Source organism: Vidua macroura, chromosome 13 (genome assembly GCF_024509145.1).
Source record: "Vidua macroura isolate BioBank_ID:100142 chromosome 13, ASM2450914v1, whole genome shotgun sequence".
NCBI classification, from domain to species: domain Eukaryota; kingdom Metazoa; phylum Chordata; class Aves; order Passeriformes; family Viduidae; genus Vidua; species Vidua macroura.
Window position 1 is genome coordinate 18,310,436 of NC_071583.1, and position 22,258 is coordinate 18,332,693.

A 22,258-nucleotide genomic window follows, 5' to 3' on the forward strand; every position below is an offset into this window, starting at 1 on the left:
ACACATGATTCAGTGGTAATTTAGAAGGGATTCTGCAGTTCATAGGCAATCTGGTTAAGGATGGTTTAGCAGGATTATTCTGGAGCAAGATTCCCTCTGTGGATAAACAAAGATGACAAAGAGGAGATGATGCTGAATAAATCCATGAAACACACAGGGAAAATAGAAAAATCAGCCACTGTGCTGGTTCTAACCCCCTCCCCTCATTCCAGTTGTACAATTCCACTCACCTGGTGTTCTCTTGGGTTTTTACGTGTGTTTCTTTCTCTGCATATGAAATTTTACCTTTAAAATGTAGGTGGACCTCCAATGTTCTCCCCCTTTTGACGTGCTTTTAAAAACCTTGTGAATCAGCTGTCATTCCTTTATACCATTGTAAATCCAATTAATGTGGAAAATCTCCCTTTTCAGTTGTCTCTTGTAGCTCTGTAAATGGTGCAGAGTCACACGAACAAAAGCCTTTTTTCCCAACAATGCTGCATGGGATATTTCACACTATCCCATGGCAGTTGCAAAAGAAAATCTTTTATCTTGTCTATCATCTGCTGGTGCCATCTAGAAAGTCAGAATTTGTGAAACTGGCAAATATCAGTGAGGCCAAATCTAATTTGACTGTGCCTTGTGGGACAATTTGAAAACTTTTGATGGACATCCTGCTCAAATTGGTGGTTCCAATTTGAAAACTTTTGATGGAAATCCTGCTCAAATTGGTGGTTCCAATTTGAAAATTTCTGATGGAAATCCTGCTCAAATTGGTGGTTCCTGGGTGTGGCTACTCAGACAGCAGAGCTGCCAGGCAGGGGTATGATAATTATATTTCTATATTTGTGCCAATTTGTTCTCCTGGATAAAAATGACTCTTTCCCTTCTTGCATCACTGGGTGAAATTTTGGTTCCTGAGCAGTTTCTCCACGCAGGAGCGTAGTGCAGTGTGGGCACAGCTAGGGTTTCACTCTGATTTTCCATGCTCATGGTCTCAAATAAGTAATTAAATAAATAAAGTTAAATTACACTAAGCTTAAAACACTCAGTAAAAAATAAGGATGAGCAGGGCATGGGGGCAGGTCTGATTTTCCATAAACACTTAAATAGTGAGTTCAGGCAAATCTCTGGCAATTCCTGCATTGATATTCCTCAAGTTTACAGCCCACTGGAGCAGTAGAGGATTTTAGGGGACAGGACTTAGCAAGCCAGTAATTTCCTGAAGCATCAAGATAAAATTTATCCCATTTATAAAATTTGGTTCTTTATAGTGCAAACAAGCTTGAACATTGCAGCTTGCAGGGGAGAATTCCATCACTTTCCTGGCCTCCAAGTGATATTTAGTTCAGGAATTCTGGTTGTGTGTCCTTAGCAAGAGCCAAGCAAAGGAGGAAGGTTCACTGCTTCATGCTGCTGTGAGGAAGAGTGTGAAGCTCAGGCTGCTGTAGTGTGTGGGAGCTTTGGCCAAAGAAATCTGATTTGGGGCTTTGAGATTTCCATGGGTTGAGGCTCAGTTCACTGCATGGAAATCATCTTCCTTATTCTCAACAGGGTTATCCTGAATTTCTTCTACTTCTCCTCAAAAGCCTGATCCCCCTCACCCTGCAGCATGATCTGCCTGGAGTGCTCACAAACACACCTTTTCCTTTAGGACAAGAAGTTCAGCAGTCCCAGGGGACAAACTGGAACACAGGCACATATCTGTGCTGTTAAGATATTTAGGTATGAAAAGATAAAACTGAAATCTAGCTCAGATCTCAAAATCTTTATGGTGCCTCACTCACGAAAACATTTCATAGGTACCTGGATATCTATATATTAACCTTGAGTGACATCTAAGCCTCTTTAAGGTTTGGTATTTAAATTTCCAGAACTTGCTACTCAACATATTTCCTATTCTTTGATACTTAAAGCTCGTGGCAGCCAATCAAATATTCATTCTCAGGGTCTTTGGTTCCAATGCACTTTCAGTTAAGCACCCAAGGATAGTTCAGAGTTGTTGGGTGCATTTCCACCTACTTGTATGTCTAAATATCATTGTAAATTTTTCTTTCAAGCACATTTTGAGAGGAGAACTTGGTGCAAAAACTCGCCTGCCAGAAATTTTTGTTTTGTTTCCAACTGCTTAAACATTGGCATGGCTCTGACAAGGGTTTAAAAAAAGCATTTTGAACATTGGGATGCAAATTAATATACCAAGCAATTAAAGTCAATTAAAACAGGATGTGGTGTAATTAGAAACAGTTGTGTTCACATTGATATTCAGAGAGGTTCGATGTGTTGAAAGAAAGGAAAACAATTCAGGAAACTTTTAATGCCCCACAGATGTGATGATGCTGCTAATAATGGCACTGATTCCTAAATTCCTCATCCTGCCTCACCTCAGGAGCTCCGGGGAGGGGGAGAAAATGGGAATTAATGGCTCTCTCCCAGCACAGTGCACTCACCTGCTGAAGTAAAAGAGTTCCTCCATTTTTAAGGGTACCTGATGAGGCACATGAGATCATTTAATGTTTGGGGTTAAATAGTCTGAAAATCCAATTTCAGTTCATTAATTACAAAAATATGTCTGAGAATCCTTTCACGGGTCATTCTTTGATGTATCCCTTTCATTTACATAGCAGACAGATATTGGTCTCCTCAGTTTAAAACACATATTTTTTGAGGTTGTATTTTTCACCAAATGATTTTTTTCCATTCTTGCAGCTTAACTAATTTTGACTGGTACAATGCAGGTGTAAAAATAACACAGGTGGAAGTGGCCACAGGAAATTACAGAGTTACATTTATAGCGAGGTGGTTGTCACATAAAGAAAATATTGATAGTGCCATGGAATTTATTATTAATTCCTTCTCTGAGTTTGAGTAGCCATGTGCTGCTTTCAGGTTTCAGATTGTGAAACTGGACCAATTCTGCTTTGTTTTTCCTTTGGAAAATGGGACTTCTTGTAGGTTTCCTGTTGCTGCCCATGCACAGAACAAACTAATTTCTGGAAAAAAAATGTGTGGCCATGTATGTGAAAACAGAAATTGCTGGGGTTCAGCACCTCAGAAGTTTTGCCTGAAGGTTCTTTGTAAGATAAGGGTTCTCTATCAAATCCCAAGGAGATATGGATAAAATTTAACCTTTGGGTTTGATGAAATGCTTGTTCCTGAATCCCAGACATGCAGGCAGAGTAGTCTGAAGAGAAACCAATTTAGTAATTCTGGGGTGACTGAGAATCCATTGCTTGTATTAGGTAATCAATTACCTGTTATCATGTGTTTGGAAATGACACACTTGCAGAGAGCTTCCCAATCTCTATAAAAAAGTGCTGACATGTCCCACAAGCCCTGAAGAGTTTAGAAGGGAATATTGTTGGAGGACAAAAGCCACCCGCACAAAGGCACCCAAAGCACTTTTCCTCCAGCGGATGTGAAGAGAAGGTGGTTTGGCTGCAGCTGGAAGAACATCCTTTCCTGATGTTTGTTTCCTCCCCCAGGTTGTGTATGTGACAGCCACGTTCCCCTACATCATGCTGATGATCCTCCTCATTCGGGGGGTGACGTTACCCGGCGCTTCCGAGGGCATCAAGTTCTACCTTTACCCCGACATCTCCCGGCTCTCCGACCCACAGGTAGGACCATGGCTGCATGGTGGGTGCCTTTCTGCCTGGGAAAAACTGCACGAGCCCCTTGGGTTTGAAGTCTGAACGCAGGTGACTGCTGGGGGATTGCACAGATCCCTTTGTGGGAAGTGGATTTGTAGAGAATTCTCCAAGCCTGACAGAAGGCTCACACAGTGTGCATCTGTGTGCAGACCTTGAGACAAGAAATGCTGGCTTAGAAATGCCATGGAATGGGACAGATATTGCTGAGAGAGAAATGGAGCTAGAAACAAGTTTCAAAGGATGGCCTTGCAAATAAGACTGGATACTCTGGAGAAATAGAACCATGAAAGATGCATTGTGGTAGGACCCACGAGGGGTAGTTTTAGATTATTGGCTTTGAGGGATTTAGAGCATGGTGTGGCAAAAAGCTGATAGGCCAAGAAATGCTTACAGTGTTTTGTAATTAGGAAATTGTCAGCTTCTGATTGTGATGGTGTGAATTATAACATCTGTATTGTCTCACCCTTCAAATGAGACAATAAAATGGAATAAAAGTCTTTGAAACACCTCTCAGTTGCCCCATCTCTGGGTCAGAAAAGAGCTAAATCCAGCACCCTGTCCCTGGCCTCTCTTGGCTGCAGAGATGAATGGTGTTGGCTTTTCCTTGATGGAGATGAGAGAGGAAATGCTCCCAACACAACCTGGGAAGGAATCTGCCTCTGCCAGATCCCAATGTTTGCTCAGGTGGAACGTTCCAGGCGTGTGGGATGTGCAGGGAGCAGTGGATGTGCTGCACAGCAGAGCAGAGAAGGAAGGAAATGCAAGGGAATGTTACAGATATTCAGGTGCAAGGTTTTCAGTGCCATGAAATGGATGTGTCTGCTGACTACCCTCTGTTAAATGCAACTTTTGAATTAAAACGAGGAGGAAAGAATAGCTGGCAAAGAACTAAATAAATGAAAGTTACCCAGTTCCTCACTGGGGATGTGGAATCGGGGACGGGGCTGTAAAGCCATGCTGTGTGTTGGAACAGATCAGTTTTGAAATTGGAAAGTACTTTGGTTGATAAATGAGGATTTTCAGAGCCAGTTGCAGTTGGTGCTTCTGCCACTGAGGGACAAGAGCGTTGCCACCAGTTCAGTGGGAACAAATTTAACTGGGATTTAGCCATTTTTTGGTTCTTTGCTCGCTCCAAATCTAAATCTCAGGCAGAATTAACAGAGAAATTATTCACTCAGATGATTGCTGTCTCTGGGATCTAGCCATTTTTGGTTCTTTGCTCACTCCAAATGTAAATCTCAGGCAGAATTAACAGAGAAATTATTCACTCAGATGATTGCTGTCTTTATAGCAGAATATGCAACCGAGAAGGAATGAAGTGCTCAAACCAGGAAATTGTTGCTTCCAGTGTAGAGCAGAAGATGGAAATAATGGATTAAGTTTGTGGGTTTTTTATTTCCAGTGACAGAGGATTACAATAAAACAGTTATTGTCCATCATTTGTGTGATATTGAAGGGAAAAGTGACACAATCTCTATAGAACCTGACAGGTTGCAGACAGCATTTTACTGATCTGCTTTGGCACTGTAAAAGACATTACACAGTGTTTCTCCTGAGGCTATTACATTATTAAATGGATCCTGAGAAACAGACAGAAAGGAATTTGGGAATATTTGTCAAAATGAATTTTTTAAATCTGCTTACTGAAGATGTGTCAGCATAATTTTTTTAAAATCTCTGCTTACTTTAGAAATGTATTTTGTTTAAATAAAAATAAAATTAAATTTAATTAAAGACAATAGAGGGGCTCCCTCAGGTAATTTCCTTGGAGCATCTGAAATATCTGCAATGTTTGCTTTAAACAATAATATTTATACAGAAAGGAAAAAAAAAACAGAACAAAAAAACAAAAACAAAAACAAAAAAACCCAAACAAACCAAACCAAAGAAAAGAACAGAAGGAAACATATTCTTTTAAAAGATTGAAAATTCCAGATGAAAATTTGATCATGTTGTGTCTTTTGGACAATGTTTGTGTTGTGTGTCAGCACAGATGGGAAGTGGAAGGGCTGTGGGAATGCTGTCAGTGCTGGCTGCAGAATTCCAGCTGCACCTGCAGCAGAGGTGGCTCCAGGTCAGCTGAGAAATGAGCCCTGGCACACAGGGAAGGGCAGGATTCTCTGGCACACTCCCAGGTATCTGTCAGCACCTCCCAGCAGGCTCAGCCTGCAGTGAATCCAGCAATCCAGCCTGGGTCCAGCTGAGCCCCAGGTGCCCCGACTCCCTCTAGCCAGGACAGGGAATTCTCTGCCCTGTTTATTGAGCACAGGGGTGGCCCTGCTTTGTTCTGCCCGGTTTGAGCTGGTGTTTCACCCCTGGGGGTGGGGCTGGAGCTGCAGGTGCCCCCTGCCTTCCCCAGCAGTGCTCTGGTGCCCTGATCTGATCTGGTGCCACATCTGGGCTTTGCTCCACCTGCAGTATCTGTGTGGAGTCATGGAGTGGTTGGGGCTGGGAGAGACCCTACAGAATCACCCAGCACCACCCCTGCCATGGCAGGGACACCTTCCACTGTCCCAGGCTGCTCCAAGCCCTGTCCAACTGACAGGGGTGCACATAAAAAATTCATGTTGTCCCTCCCGTGGTTCCTGAGCATTTGTGGTTTAAAACTCACTGGTTTCACAATCAATGGCTCTGAATCCCCCTTCCAGTTTTTTCTTCCCATAGCAGAAAAAAAACCCTGAACTGATGCCTTGAGAAGGCTGAGCTAGAACAGAGGCTGGACACAGCTAAAGAATAAAGCAGGGATTTATTCAAAGGATCTCCTCCATGGATCCACCTTGGGCAGCACCAGAGCCCAGCCAGGGCTGCAGCCAAGAGGAACCAAAATGGTCCCAAAATGCACGAGCGCTCCCGGGGGCTCTCACTGGGATCAGCTCTGCTCCATTTGCACCTTGCAGTTCATTGTCCCATTCCAGCTTTAGCCCATGCACTCCCATCCTGCTTGTTTTTCTCTCTCCAGCCCACGCTGTTTGTGCTCTTGGGCCTGAGATTTGGATCATTTGTCCTTGGTGCCCAGCTGGAGCAGGAATTGTTTTGTCTCCCTGCTCTGTGCAGAGAGCTCAGCATCCCCTGGTATGAAGACTCACACACTAAAGCAGCACAGAATCTGGAAATATAAAAGCCAAAACCTGAGGCATCACAACCTGACCTTGGACACTTGCAAGGGTGGGGCAGCCACAGCTGCTCCAGCACCCTCTGCCAGGGCCTTACCTCCCTCCCAGGGAGCAATTCCTTCCCAATATCCCATCCAACCCTTCCCTGTCTATGTGAAACCATTTCCTCTTGCCCTGTCCCTCCATCTCTTGTAAAAAGTCCCTCTCCATCTTTTCTGTAGCTCCTTCAGGCCCTTCAGGGCTACAGTTCAGTCACCCCAAAGCTTCTCCTCTCCAGATGAACAATCCCAGCTCTCCCAGCCTTTCCTCCCAGCAGAGCTGAACTCTCTGTATGATCAGGAGTCAGTGCTGCTGTTTTAGAGCTGCTCCTTCCCTTGCCCAGTGCTTTTCCAGAGGCTCTTAACAGGATTTTGCCCTGCCTGTGGATTTCCCACGTGCCACTTGTGATGTTTGTCATTGAGGGAGGGCACGCCAGCTCAAGGGACATTATTGCCAGCTTAAGGGACATGATTGCCAGCTCCAGGGAGGGTTTATATGCTTATTTACTATCCTGGTGCCACTTGTAAAGAAATTCCTGTTGCCATGACAATTTGCAAAGCCCATGGGCTGGTGGGAGCAGCCTGGGAAGCACTAAGGGCTGTGTCTGTTTGTCCCTCCTCACATGTGGGCTGGAATTCCTTTTGGGAATGCTTTAAGGAGCCAATTCCTCCTCAGGCTCAGGGAGACTTTCACTGACAAGTTCTTGCTCTTTAGTTGGATTTTAAAAACCTTTTAGTAGGAAGAAGGTGAAGTAAAATGTGCCATCACAGAGATGGTGAATGCCAATGCAGGTAACTGAATTGTAGTATTTGTTGGTTCTAGAGAATTATTTTTGTGTTGGAAAAAAACTGTCATTCCACCAAAATTGAAATACCTTGTTGAGAATAATTAATTCAGTGCTTGAAAAACGCTTCCAGACTAATGGGTGCAATCTTTAGTCACTTCTCAAGAAATAGAGGAAGCTTAGTTCTTCAGACTTAAAACTAGAATTTGGCAAAACTAGCTTTATTTGAAAAACAGCCTTTGGTTCAGCTTTAGTGCAACTTTTAATGGCAGTAAGATGGATAGATAGGCATTCTCCATTTTATGGAAATGTAGAATTTAATGTTCAAACCCACAGTTATTAGGACAACCTCCCCCACTCCATAAAGCTCTTGCCAATTGGTTCTGGAGCTTTTTGCCAGGGAGCACAACTGAAACAACCTGGAGAGTCGTGCTTGCAGTTTCCATGTTTACTCATTTCAGTGGATTTACTCCCTAATGCCAGAGCATAAATCATGTGGACAGCAGAACTTGTTTTCCTCTTCAGTTGCAGGCCATAATATTTCAGGGAGGGTGCTGGGTCTGCATTAGGAGAGAGGTATTTGAGCCCCACAGCCAGCTATGTTTACTGGGGATTGAATAAATGAAATTTCTCTTCAAGGCTCATTTTGGTTTGAAGTTCTGGACTCTTTTGTCTTTGTGCAATTTGCATTCCATGGTGGGTTAAAGCTTTGTGAGCAGCTATTCTTCTTTGCAGCTCCCCTCAGCTTCCAGGGGCTTTGGTCTCCATTTCATTTTTATATTCTATCTCTCCAGCAGACCCAATCCCCTCGCTCTGGAAATGCCATTTTTTGTCATGTGTACAGCTCATACCAATCACTTTGTGTTGCATCAGTGGAAGCTGCAACAGTCTGGAGCTCTATTTAAGCCTCAGAAGTGTTTTCCTTCATCAACAAAAAGGTCTCAATAATCTTCATGCTCAAATTGGCTTGAAATACATCCCTCTGCCCTAATCTGGGAGATACAGGTGCTGTTTATAGCTGAAATAAGGGATCTTTGCTGAGTTATAACTCACACAAAAGCAGTGCTTCAGCAAGTTAATGGGATTGTTATGGGCTTTGTGTGCAAGCCTGACTCAGAATATGGTTCTGCTTGTCCCTGGACAGATTTAAGGTGAAGTTGTGTGTGCTGCTCACTGAGCCATGCTGGGCAAAACATTTGGTTCTTTGTAAGAGGATTTTGCAAACATTCGTGTCTGGAAGAAGTTTAGGGAGGGGCAGATGTAGCAGTTTGATGGATCAGGAAGTAACAGTATGGACCATTGTATGGAAAATCACATCAGTTTAACCCCTGCTGTAACAGAGGGTTGTTAAAAAGGGGAGGAAAATAAGAATAAAGCTTTCTTGTTTATTGTATGTTTGTATGCTACAAATTGGCCAAGTTGCTATTTTTTTTTTTTTTTTTTTTTTTTAAATTTTAAAGTTGTGAATTGTTTTAATGAACATATTCACGAGAGCATCTGTCAACACAGCCACAATTGCACTGAACAGATTTCCAAATTCCTGGACAAATTTCCCTTTCTCTGTGGGAAGAGTACAGGTTGTAGCTCATCTCTGATAAACTCTCATGCGAATGTTGAGCTTGAGGAACGAAGCCAAATTAATCAGGTACAGGAAAATCAGAGCCATGACAGGTAAATTGATTTTAGGTTTCTCAGCTCTTTTATTTGCAGTGGGAAAAGGTTAAAATTGCAATAAGATTTGTGGTGGCAGAAACATTTCTGCAATTCTTTGCTAGCTCAGCCAGGAGAATTCACTTGTAGGCAGCTGGGATGTGCAGGTGACAACTGGGAGATGGCTTCCAGAAGGACTTTGCCCATAAATTTCCTTGGCATTGAGACTTGGCTGGCTGGCTTGAAGCCCACTGGATTTTCCTTCTTGAAAATGAGTACCAAAACATGAGTGCACAGCAATGAGCATCAGCTTAACCTGAAAACCCACTTACTCTCAATAGATTTTATACTGCTGAGATCCTTCTCTTCCTTACATTGACCTCTGGATCAAAAAATGCTTTTTCCTCTGTGGAATTTAGGCTGTTTCCATGTGTATTTGTAGAGAAATAGAGCATTTTAGTGCATCTCTTTTAGAGAAAACACTTTTTTTTTTCTGGTAGAAAGTCACTCCAAAATAAATGCACATTGTTTATTTTCTCCCTGGAAATTGTAATTTTTCATTTTAATTTTTGTATTAGCATGAGTTTATGGTGGTGTTTTTTCCCCTCCTTAACATGACATTAATCTGTTTTAGCACATAAATAACAATATTTAAAAAAGATGCTGCTAACCAAAACTGCAAACAATTGCTTTCCAATCAGTCTGATTATAATATACATACAGGTGAGAGAAATTTGGAAATACTGGATCGGTGTGGAGGTGATATTTCCTTAAATCCTGATCTGAAAACTCCAACTACAAAAGCATTTGAGAATGTCTCTTCCCTTAACTCCTAATTTCCAAAATGTAGGGATGCTGAGTTACTCTAGGAAGAAGAAATCATGCAGATTGACTCAATTTTAGGATTTGCAGCCCTGGAATCCACAATCCTATCGCCACCTCGAGGCCAGCGAAGCCTTTTTCCAAAGCAGAGGAAAATCCTCTTTTCTGCCTCTGAGAGTGGAGCAAACTGCTGCACTCAAACATAAATGTTTACTCTGCTTTCTTCAAAAAAGAAAAGGTTGTAAAAGAAATTAGAATTTCATTTTTTTTTGGGGTGCTTTAATGCTCAGAAAATGCAGGTTGCTGAGCAGTGACTTCAGACCTGCCCTGCAATTAAACCTGCTGATCCTCACAATGGAAACCTTGGGATTTTCAGAATTTGGCAATGAAATGATCTCTGCTTGCTGGAGATTTTTTCGATGCTTTTTTGTTTTGTTTTTGAAATGTGACAGGTCATGACCTTAGAGGTCTTTTCCAACCTTAATGATTCCATGATTCCCTAAGGGAAAAACTTGCTGTGGAATGAGAAAGTGCTCCATTAGGATATCTGCAATACTGGGTGGTGAGTTTTTAAGGATAGTGCTTGGGAAAATGGTTCAGAGACAGGTCAAATATCCTGAATTTTGGCACCAATAATTAGTAATCCCTTCACTGATTTACTGCATTTTTGGCTTTTATAAGGTTTGGGCAACAATTAAAAAAAAAAAAAAAAATTAACTGGGAAAAAATAGTAGCAATGAGAGGAGGAAGATGTCCAGCTTCTATCACACTTGTTCAGTGCTGCTAAGGGGATGGAATTTACTCTTTTTTACTGGGAATTTACTCCCACTTTCTTCCTATTCTCTGGATTGTTCCCCTCAGCAGGTATTCACAGTCTGAACATGGTGTGAGTTGCAGTAAATGAAAACAAGAGTGAAGGTGAGAAATCCATACAAAGGCTGCAAGGATGAAAATTCTCAGCCAAATTTATTGTCTGTGTAACTACAACCCCCCCTTTACCTGGACCTTTGACAAGCAATAATCTAAATTTCAAAGTGTTCTCTCAGTGAAAGGAGAAAGCCTTGCTGCTGGAGGTGAGGTTCTTGTGTTGCTGTTAGGTAGGAATCCCCTACCCAAATTTAAACTTTAAATTTTCAAATTTAAACTGGGAGAAGAATTAATTCTTCTCCAGGTCTGCTGTTTGCACCGTCATTACAAATTACTGAGGTTTGAAACTGTAAGGAATGAAATTCAAGGATTCAGCCCAGTGTGATACTTAAAGATATTTTTCCTACGATGCAGTTTATATCCTCCCCAGTGAGGAATTATTTCATTTAATATGTCCTGCAGATTTTGCACTATGGATTATGTGGCTTTAAAGAGTAGGGAGAGCAACAAATCCCAAATGCAGGGAAAGGGCAGAGGTGTTGAACAAGGGTCGGAAATCCCTCCTGGGATGGATTCCCCATTTTCCCCAAATCAAGGGAATGAATTTCCCCAAATGAAGGGCCAACCTGGGAGCACGTTGCATTTCCCTGCTCCAAGGCAGCTGCATCCCATTCTCTGGCAGGAATCTGGTTGGGAACACACATCCCAAAAGGATGGGATGGAGACATCCAGGGGCTTCTCCTGGGGCAGCAAATAATTCCCTGTGGTGCCTGGAGTGTTTGCTCACCACACTGGGTTTTATATTGTTCAAATGCTTTGGGAATATTTAAGTGCAAAAGTTTTGTGTGCATTTAAGTGGAAAGGTTTTGGGTAAATGTCAGTGTTCTGTGGGAAAGGCTCAGTCTAAATTCCATACAGAAACTTTTGGGGTGTGTCAGCGCTCACCTTTTCATGGCCCACCAGACAGCTCTGGTTTATTCACCAGCACAATGTTGTGACTGTTAATTTTATGTGCCAAATGTGCTTTCTGAACTCCTGTTATGGCTCTGGGGTGTTACTTCAAGCCCTGAACAAACGACTTGCCTCCTTCTCCCCATGGTTTCTCCCTGTGTTTCTGCTCAAGCAGCAGCAAGCTGAGCAGGTTTGGGCAGTGAGAAGAGACTTGTTGGAAGAACGGGCTCATTTGGGGATTTCTCTGGGATTTTTGGGCCACATGGAAGCTCTTCCAGTGTCCCTACAACCCCTTAGCAACCTTGGCAGTGGGGAGGCATCATCTGAGTGTCAGAGAGGCTTTAATTGCACTTTAATATCAGATTTTATGGCTGGTGCAGTTGCCACTGGAGGGAGACAGGATCCACACATTAACTCAGAGCATGGGCATGACAGCCAGAGATTTGCCACTGCTTTCATGATGGAGCCTGAAAAGAAATACAAGAGAAACTCAGAGAGCCATTTTTTGCCTAACTTTAAATGTTCCAATTACAAATAATATCAATGACTTCACTCTCTCAGCTACTTTAGGAGTCCAGTCTTCCAGCAGAGGAAGGCTGTTGTTAAAAGTATATATTTCAGATGAAATTCAGATAAAATGCTGAGTGACAGATGGATATTAATGAGGAAATAATAACAAGGGAGTTTGCACACACTGGGGGGAGTCAGTAAGTGAAATAAATGAATATTCCATGTTATTTCTGTGATGCAAGTGGGTTTGTGATACCATATAAATAGAGGCACTGGAAATACAGAGCTATTTTGGGAATTGTTAGTAGGATTCTTAATCCCATTATTGCAGAGGAATGAGAGAAAAAAGGAAAAGATAAGATTACTACCCTGGTGGAATGATGTGCTGCTTGCAGAAAATCAGGAATCTGCTCTTTAAAAAGTTGAGTGTTCCTAAAGATTATTCTTTCAAGACCTGTACAACAAAATGCTTTCTAATCCCCCTGGCATTTCTGAAATTCTTTTTATTTCCACCCTAGAACTGGAGTAACAGCTGAACTCTCAAAACAAAAAAAGGGCTGGGCAAACGTGCTGAAAAGTAGAGAGTGCACCCCAAAAGCTGCCCTGGGAGAGGTGCCTGCTCTGGGCTGGCTGTGAGGCTGAAAGGTGCTTCCCCCAGCATTTACTGCCATGCCTTTGGTATCCACTAAAAACTGTGGGACATTTCTGCTTAAATAGGGGATTTACTGCAATGCTGCCTCTTCCTTCCTTATGGGTAAATTACTCCACTGTGTTGCTGTTGGTTGGTTCAGGTTGTTGGATTATTTGTTGGATTATTGCCCCAAATTTATTCTTTACCTCCCATTGCAGAGTTGTTTCTCCCTTCTGCTTGATAAAACACACACCCACATATTCACACTGATGTGATACCACCAAAACTGCCCGTGGGGATAAATGACAGGATGGGAAATCAACATTTTCCTGATTTCCCATTTGGCTGTGGTGCATTATGTGACTTCATATTTTTCCCTCTGAGACGAGTCTTTAAAGAGATAAATTTTTATGTGTTAACATTAAATCCCAGAAAACTTTGTAATACAGGAATTCCTATAAAATCATGACTATTTTAAGGAAAACCTTCCTTAGCTGTGTGCACAATCTCAGTTTCCACATGCAAACTGATTTTCCCATATGGATTTTTATAGGCAGCCACTTAAAACACTCAATAAGGCTCAATAAACTGAATTTTCCCAGAATTCTGCCCAGAATCCTGGCTGCAGGAACAGCTTTTGATGCCACCTGGGAACAGAGATAATAAAATGGGCTTTGTCCCACCAGGGCCAATCCCACAGTGCTGCTGCAACTTAGGTCTGTAAATAAGGAAAAGAGAAGACAATTTTTGGGTGTCACAAGCAGAGATGGAATGAAATGCATTGAGAAAATGTGTTACAAATTTGGCAGGAAATCTGCAGCTATTGCTGCAGTTTGGGGTTGGGGTTCACTGATTTCTCACTTGTTTGTGGTCAATTCCAGAGAATATTTGAATCAGAAAGTGCAGCTGAACCCCTAAAAATGGGAAATGGGACCTGGTTCTTGGTGATTCTACACTCAAGTTCTGTTTGTACACTGATATTTTAGCAGAACAAACAGAAAACATTTCACACGGATCAGAGCTTTAAAAAGTATTTTTATTTTAAACATTTGAATTCTTTATTTTTACTCATCACTGCATTTTGAAACAAAATCTTGTTTAGGAATTAAAAAGCAAATGCTTAATTTAAAAAATGGAGCAACGACATTTGGCTTCTCAAATAACCTTCCAGTTTTTGGCCAAATGCTTTGATGTTTCACACAAATTTGCAAATAAAATTAAATTGAAGCCTCATTCTTCTGCAAAATTAAACATTTGATCAATGTCTGTACATTTAGTAGGCCAAATGTCAAGAAGTAAGCTCTAAATGGCATTTTTTTATCCTAGCACTTTTTTGTCTTGATCTCAGTATTGCTTTTACTTTATGTTTCTGCCAGCTCTGTGGCATAAATGCAAGGTTTTCCACTGCCCAGCTCTCTTGAAAAAGGCCCAGGCTCACAGCAGAATTCCAGTGAATGTTGAGTGGCTTGTTTACTAAAATTCACCACTTGGGTACACAGCTCCTGCCACTCTAAAAACAACTCAGGCTTTTAAAATGCTCTAAATCCCTCTGTGTAAAATAATAAAACAACATGGGCGCTCTGGGGGATGCTCACAAAAAGCTCCTGGTGCTTTCTCAGCCTGGGGGGCTCGGGGAATTTGTTTATCCAGCCATGAAGGGGAGCACAACAGAGGTGGGAAATGATGGCAGCACCAAAAAATCTGTTGGAGAGAAGCAGCCCTCAGTGAGTTACTGGTGATGAAGGCAGAAAATGTGCCAGAGGAGGAGGGATTCCAAATTTTAATTATCTGTTTGGTAATTTGATCTTGGTAACAAAGTAGGTGAGGTGGTTCAGGGTCATTGTATTGAACAGGGGAGGGAAAAGTGTGGTTTGGTTCCTAAAAATCATCAGTCTCAGAAATTCCTCTTTGCCCTGGTCCTGTGGAACATTTGGAATGCCCAAGAGCCAGAGCAGAGATGCCTCAGCTTGAGTGAATCAGGCAAAAATTAAATTACACAGGGCTTAATTGACTTTCTGGTGCATTTTGACACGGAACAGACAATGATTTTCAGTACAGGTATATTGCTGATAAATGTATTTTTGCATTTCTAGAACTCCACTTACCTGCAAATTTTTAAGTTGTTTAGTTTTAAAGTAGTTTAGACGGCTTGTTTGGTTTTTTTTTTTGTTTTGTTTTGTTTTTTTTGTTTGTTTGTTTGGTTGGTTGGTTTTTTTGGGGGGGTTGTTTTGTTGTTGTTTGTTTGGGTTTTGTTTGTTTATCTGGGTTATTTATTGTTTAAGCTTTGGCTTAAATTTTTACATCAGTTCCATGGTCATATATGTGCAAGGAAAAGTAAGGGATGAGTGCATATTTCCCAAACATGGAGTTGAAGAAGGCAACACTGAGCGAGCTGGCAGCAGGTGAGAAAGGGAGAGAAATAAACCAACCCATGGTCCCTTTTTGTCTTTTTCCATTCTGTGCTGTAGAGAGAAGCCAAAGGTCCTTCCCATGGTGGGGGAACATCCAAGGAGTGATTCTGAGGGACAGACACTGCACCAAGGATGGCTTTGGGGTGGAACCACCCCTAAACCACTCTTTGAACACTTCAGATAAGCCTTTACAACAAGTCCAGGACATCAGCAGTGCTTTTGTTTTCTTAATTGATTTCCCCCAGACAAATCTGTCACAGGGCACAGAACACAAGCTTGTGCCTGAAGGTCTAAACCAAATTTGCTTTATTGCTTTGTCTTTTTTGATGCCTCCCTGTATTTATTTATAAAAATTACTTGGGGAGCTCATTCTGATTTTTCTGCCTGGATGCTGTCAGTAGCTCCTTAAATTTCCTAAACTGTCAGGGAGACTCTCAGTGGTTTGTAACTGAGAGAAACCACAAATCCCAAACGCCCCTTTAAAAAAGAAATTAGTTCTTAAAATCAGAGATTGGTTGGACAAATTGTTGCTGTGAGCTTGCTGGAGTAATCTCAGAGATTCTTGGCACATAATCCTGGGTGGGTGCCAAGCTCTTGGTTTGGTTCCAAGCAAATTCCAGCCACCATTCACCAGCAATTAACTCTGAGGCAGAGGCAGCTGGGCCACCCTGAGTTATCATCTCTGCCCTGCAGTCCCAGAGCTGGGCTCGTGCTCGTTCAGCCACAGAACCTGAGCTTCTCCTGAGGATGCCACCCCAAATTCCTTCCTGGGGCTTGTGGTCCCACACCCTCGGTAGCTGTGCTTGTGGAATTCCCACATAAGAGCTGGCAGTATGGGGAGAGATGAATCTAAACTTAATTTAGTTATATATTGACAAAATTAATGACTGTTGCTTGCTCAGTACTTTCATTGCTGGAATTTGAGGATTGAGGCTACAGGAAAAAAAGTAGAGTGTGTATTTGTGATTATGGAGGTTTGAGGCTGCATTAAATAATTTTATAAGGTTTTGTGAGCTACATTTCAGAGGTCACTGCAATGGATTCTGAAGCAATTCCCTGCTTGTGCTGCCACAGAATTGATCTGCTGAGGGTTTAGTGGTGAGGTGGCCCCGGTGGATTCCTGCTTTTGCTCCCTGGAATTGTTCTGGCTGAGTGATGGTAGAACTCATTTGGGGTTGCTGTGCTCAGAGGGGACACATCCATCCACTCACAAGTGGTGTTTGCAGACATTTATTGGTTTTCCATCTCTGGCTGCTCCGCGAGGTGTCCTTGAGCCGTTGTGACCCCCAGGCAGGGTAGGGGAGGTGCTGGGATTCCCGGGATTCCTGTGGGGACAATGGGAAGAGGAAGCCACCTTTGGGGAGCCTTCCCATGGCACTGTGCTCCAGCCGTTTGAATTGGGATGCATTGTAACTGCCTGGATTAAAATTGGCATTTGTTGCTGTAATCATTCCCCAGATACCTGGTTTTGGTAACAATAAAAAAAAGGACAGTGGTGACCTCTGCACTGGCTGAACACATTTTAATGTATTTATAGCTAATGAGTATCCCTTGCAAAAGTCAAGCTAAGAAGTGAAACTAGTTTCACTTTTGCTACTTTTGCTACTTTTGCTACTTTTGTTTGTATCACTAGCAAAGGTGAAAAAACAGTTTTATTTCCATGTCTTGACGTAAAGTAATTTCAATCCTTTCCATTCTATTAAATCTTATTAAACAGAAAATGATGGCTCTCAAATGAAAAAGGCTGTTTTAATAAAGTGGTTAATGCTCGAGGTTAGCTTCATGGATTTTCACAGATTTCTGGGCCAATTTTTGCTGAGTTAGCATGGGATTATCCACATCGGTAGCTTTGAGAAAGGCTGAGTGATTGAAATGGCATTAAATTAGAATAAAATTAAATACTTCCTTGTCTGTCCTTTTGGATTGTTGACCCATATTGTCACTACCAGTATTTGAAGCAATGTGTTGTCCCAGATTTCATTTCTCTGTTTTGAGGTTACTTTAGAAAAGATAATTAACTTTTAATTGTGTCTTTAGGACTTATTCTGCCTAAGCACTCAGTTTTCATCCTGCTTGTGAAGGACAATATTTAGACTGTTTTGTGGACAGCATGAAATCAATGCTGCCTTCAATTAAGTTTTTCTTTGTGTGACACAATGGTGGGTCAGAAGTTGTCACTTGGCCTTTTTAATGGGTTTATTAAACACTGGGTTTAGTTGAGGGATTTTCTAGAGACATTTCTGTTAAATTAAAAACATTTTCTTTGTTTTTTTTTCTCCTTTTGGCCTTTAGGCAATAAATTGGGTTTTTTAAATAAATCAAATTGTAACAGTGTTACTTAGTGGATAATAACTGGAAGCTGGGCCACGGTTTTGGAGGTATTGTAGAAAATTGAGTGTTTGGAGTGGCTGTTCAGAGATTTGTGTTTATTTGTGATGCTCATTGAATAGCAGTGTAGGACTATACACCCAACAGTCACTGGTGTGTTTTTCCTGTGAAAAGGCAAAAAAAATAAAGCAAAAAAGCTTTTACACACTTGTCAAACCTGGAAATGGAGCTCAGCCCTCCTGATTCCACAGCCAAGGCACCATTCCCTGTTTGGGTGGCACTCAGCCAGGAACTCAGGAGGTCCTCCTGGAGCCCTGCCTTGGCTTTGGCAAAAGTCTATAAAAATGGAGATGTAGTGGGTTTAGAAAAATACAAAAGAATGTGCTTTTTCACACAATGAATGACTAAATGGTGGAACTCCCTGCTGGAGGATGTGGGAGGCTGAAAGTATCAATTAATTCAATTAATTACAGATGGGCCAATTGTGAACTGTTAAACACAAGAGTCCAGATTTAATTTGGGGCTCTGGCTGGTTTCTGACCAGCTTTCAGTGGGAGGTGCCCTGTCCTAGACCCTGCTGGGGCAGTCTCTGTGTCTCTGCTGTAAAATAAAATGTAAATTAAAGTGAAGCAGATGGCAGCAGGTCAAAAAATTCCTGTTTGAATAGAGCTCCCCAAAGCAGGTTCACCCAGAACAACCCCAGGATCACTTGGGTTGGAAAAGACCTTTGAAACCATCAGGTCCAACCCTAAACCCAGCACTGCAAACCCCACCAAAGTCCACAGACAGTCAGGTTCTGAGCTCTCCAAGGGTGGTGACTGCACAAACTCTCTCTGGCCAACCTGTTCCAGGGTTTTGCTACTCTCTCCGCAAGTTTTTCTTAAATTTAAATGGGATTTGCTGTGTTTCAGTTTGTGCCTCTTGTCCTTCTGTCAGCACCTCTGAGAAGGCACTGATTCCCTGTCCTTTACTCCCTCCCAGGCATTTATTTATGCACATTTATTTATACTCAAGAATCCCGAGTTCTCCCCTCTAACCTGTGCAGTCCCAGCTCTCTCAACCTCTCAAACTTTTCATGTTTTTCAAGATGCAGCAATCCCTCAACCACATCTTTAGCCCTTCACTGGGCTCCAGTAAGTCCCTGTTTCTCACGAACTGGGATCCCAGCTCTGAATTTGTGGTGTTTGGCAGAGGAGAGGGATCACCCACCTCCCTCAGGGTGCTGGTAACTCTTCCTCATCCTCAGCCCAGGAGCTGCTGGCCTTTGCTGCAGGGCACACTGCTGGCTCATGGTCAGCCAGTCCCCTGGCACCTTCCAGGAGGTTGTTCCCCAGAGATTTTTCCAGCAGTGACTTTCTTAAACCACAATTGCTCAAGTTTCTAAAGAGCTTTTAGTGACAGATTTTTCCAAAGTGTTTTTGAATATAAACCCAGGCTTCCTTCACCTTCAACCACGTGGTTGCTGACCACTTAAAAAAACCCTTAGGAACAATAATCTCTCTTGAGGGGAGTTTACCTTTTTTGTTTGCAGTTTCTAAGCTTTACCAGCAGCTTCTGTGCTGGTTCCAATTCCAAGTATAGAAGGCACAGAAGGTGCAGGCTGGAGAGAGAGCGAGGTGAATTCTGCACTGGTAGCGCTATAGAAACCCCATTGGTTTCTTAATTTTCGGGATGCAGCTGCCAGTGGCACCATTCCAGCAGCTGGGCCAGGCTCCAGCGTGGAGGTGCCCACCCAGGGCACTGTGCCAGGGTAGCTGAGAATGGAAATCTGTTCTTGCCCTCTGGGCAGGGCCACGCTGCCGAATCCAGCTCCGTTCGCCTTCGGGCTTGGGTTGGTTTTGGTGGCAGCTGGAGCTGGGGACTGTGCTCTGGGGAGTGCTCCTCTGCTCTCCAGGGAGGCAGGAGACAGAGATTTCCTCACCATCACCTGCTGGCTGCAGGCTCTGACAGCAGAGGTGTGCAAGCAGGAAAAACATAACTCAGCATCAATGACACCTTCCCCAGCACGGAGGAATCACAGAACAACCAGGCTGGAAGAGATCACTGAGTCCAAACCAGCCCCAGCACCTCAGTTAACCCTGGCACTCAGTGCCACATCCAGGCTTTGTTAAACACACCCAGGGATGGTGACTCCTCCACCTCCCCGGGCAGCCATTCCAGAACTTTATCACCCTTTCTGTAAAAAAACTTTTGCTAACATCCAACCTAAATTTCCCTTGGCACAGGTTGAGGCTGTGTCCTCTGGTTCTGTCAGTCCCTGGAGAAAGAGCCCAACCCCACCTGAGCACAGCCACCTTTCAAGGAATTTTAGAGTGTTAAGGTCACCCCTGAGTCTCCTTTTCTCCAGGCTGAACACTCCCAGCTCCCTATGAGGAGCTACTGAGGGAGGGATTTAATCTGATCTGAGAAAGTGGGAATGAAATTTTACTGTCCCAAACAGCCTTTAGTGCTGGAGCTGCTGCTGTAGAAAATGTGAGAACAAACAAACATGAAAAAACTGTGTAACCATGAAGGGTGATGCCTCAGGTTTTGGCTTTTATATTTCCAGATTCTGTGCTGCTTTAGTGTGAGGGTCTGAGCTTCATATCAGGGGATGCTGAGCTCTCTGCACAGAGCAGGGAGACAAAACAATTCCTGCTCCAGCTGGGCACCAAGGACAAATGATCCAAATCTCAGCCCCAAGAGCACAAACAGCGTGGGCTGGAGAGAGAAAAACAAGCAGGATGGGAGTGCATGGGCTAAAGCTGGAATGGGACAATGAACTGCAAGGTGCAAATGGAGCAGAGCTGATCCCAGTGAGAGCCCCCGGGAGCGCTCGTGCATTTTGGGACCATTTTGGTTCCTCTTGGCTGCAGCCCTGGCTGGGCTCTGGTGCTGCCCAAGGTGGATCCATGGAGGAGATCCTTTGAATAAATCCCTGCTTTATTCTTTAGCTCTGTCTGGTCTCTGATCTAGCTCAGCCTTCTCAAGGCACCAAGGGCACATTTTAGGCACCTGGATTGTGGGTGCCTGACGCATCCTCATCCAAGGAATTAAGCAGAGTTGTCAGAGCTCACTGCAGGATGCAACCTGGGGGAAAAAAATCTGTATTATTGGTATGCAAAACCAAACCACTCTCAGATATCCCTTGACAAAACTGTCCACTTGAAGAAAGTTCTTTTTATCAGGAGCTGTGAGGTGCTTGTTGCATACCCGAAGTCACAATTAATGCCTTGGGTGACCTAAGGTCGTGCAGGGATCTTAGCAGGGAACATCTCTGTCTTTGGGACAGTTTATCCAAGGGGAGAGTCTCTGGATAAGTTTATTTTTCCCTATTTTCTCCAACTGACCTAATACCCCACTGCCACCTGCAGGGTTGCTTTGGCAGTTTTGTCCTCTAAGGGATTTCTGAGGGGAACAAAGCTCTAATGAACACAGTTAACTTTGGTGAGACAAACTTTGATTTACTGCTTAGAAAATTGAAATATATTCCTGTAGGCTGTTTTTTTTTATTTAGATGAGTATTTATAGCACACACTGATTATTCCAACACAGCTCAGTTTTAAGGTCTTTATAATGCAGGGGATGAGTTTTAGTTTTTTAAATTTTTACTCTGCATATTGTGTCCTCAACCCCATCATTTGCCAAATGCTACCTTAGAGTAGTAGAATATATTTATAGATTAACTCTTGACATATTTAATTTAGCTTAAAAATATTTCTGCAAGCAAAAGAAGCTGATGAATCAGTCTTTTAGTTGCATTTCTTTTCTTTTTTTTTTTTTTTTTTTTTCATGAATTCTAATTCTGCAAAATCTAGCAAGGTAAAATCTAGTGGCTCCTGGAAATTGATGGGAAAATTTCCACTTAATTTTGTGCCCTTAACATGGCAGAAGCTTCATCTATTTGAAATGCAAAAATGCACAATTTTCAAGCATTCAGTAGTGAGGCAGCAGATTCTTTATTTTCTGGGCATCCTGTTCTCTATTTTTTTAAAACTGCACAGTGCTAAATGTAAGTTTACCTTAGGCAGAGACGTTTGCATTTGATGAATTATGGAAATAGGTGAAATATGGAGCTTTAAACTTGAACTTGAAGTGGTCTGGGATCTTCAGGGCTCACTGAAAATCCCTGGGGATTCCTGAAGAGCAGGAAAAGCCCCAATGGAGTGGTTTTCATACCTGGAGGAGGGAACTGCAGTGTTTTGGGGAAAAAACAATGCTTTTGATGTGTGACTTTCTGTGGTGGTGCAAAGGCTTTGTTCTACAGGCAGCAGTTCTCTTTTCCCAGCAGAAACTGAACCCACTCTGAGAGGATCTTTTGGTATCAGATATTTATACAAGACTTAGGCTGCTTTCAATAAAAGGAAGAATTTAAGATCAAACTATCCTCAGCTTCTGTAGCTGTATTTTCTCTGTTTTGAGCAGGGTTTTTAGATCCTTTGTTAGGAGTTCAGCTTATAGATAAGTATTCTTCAGGTGGCTTAAAAAGAATCCTTGAGAATTATTATTTTTAAAGAAGTTACATTAAATAACATTTGACC

At 42.5% G+C, this 22,258-nt stretch overlaps 1 protein-coding gene across 1 annotated transcript in view; it reads left to right on the top strand.

The window, feature by feature from the left end:
• The window catches only part of SLC6A11 (solute carrier family 6 member 11), an 87,881-nt gene that overhangs the window by 39,843 nt on the left and 25,780 nt on the right, over positions 1-22,258 (top strand). Inside the window, exon 7 of the mRNA XM_053989803.1 lies at positions 3,465-3,599. Coding sequence (XP_053845778.1) covers positions 3,465-3,599 — 135 coding nt within the window. The remainder of the gene's footprint in view (positions 1-3,464; positions 3,600-22,258) is intronic.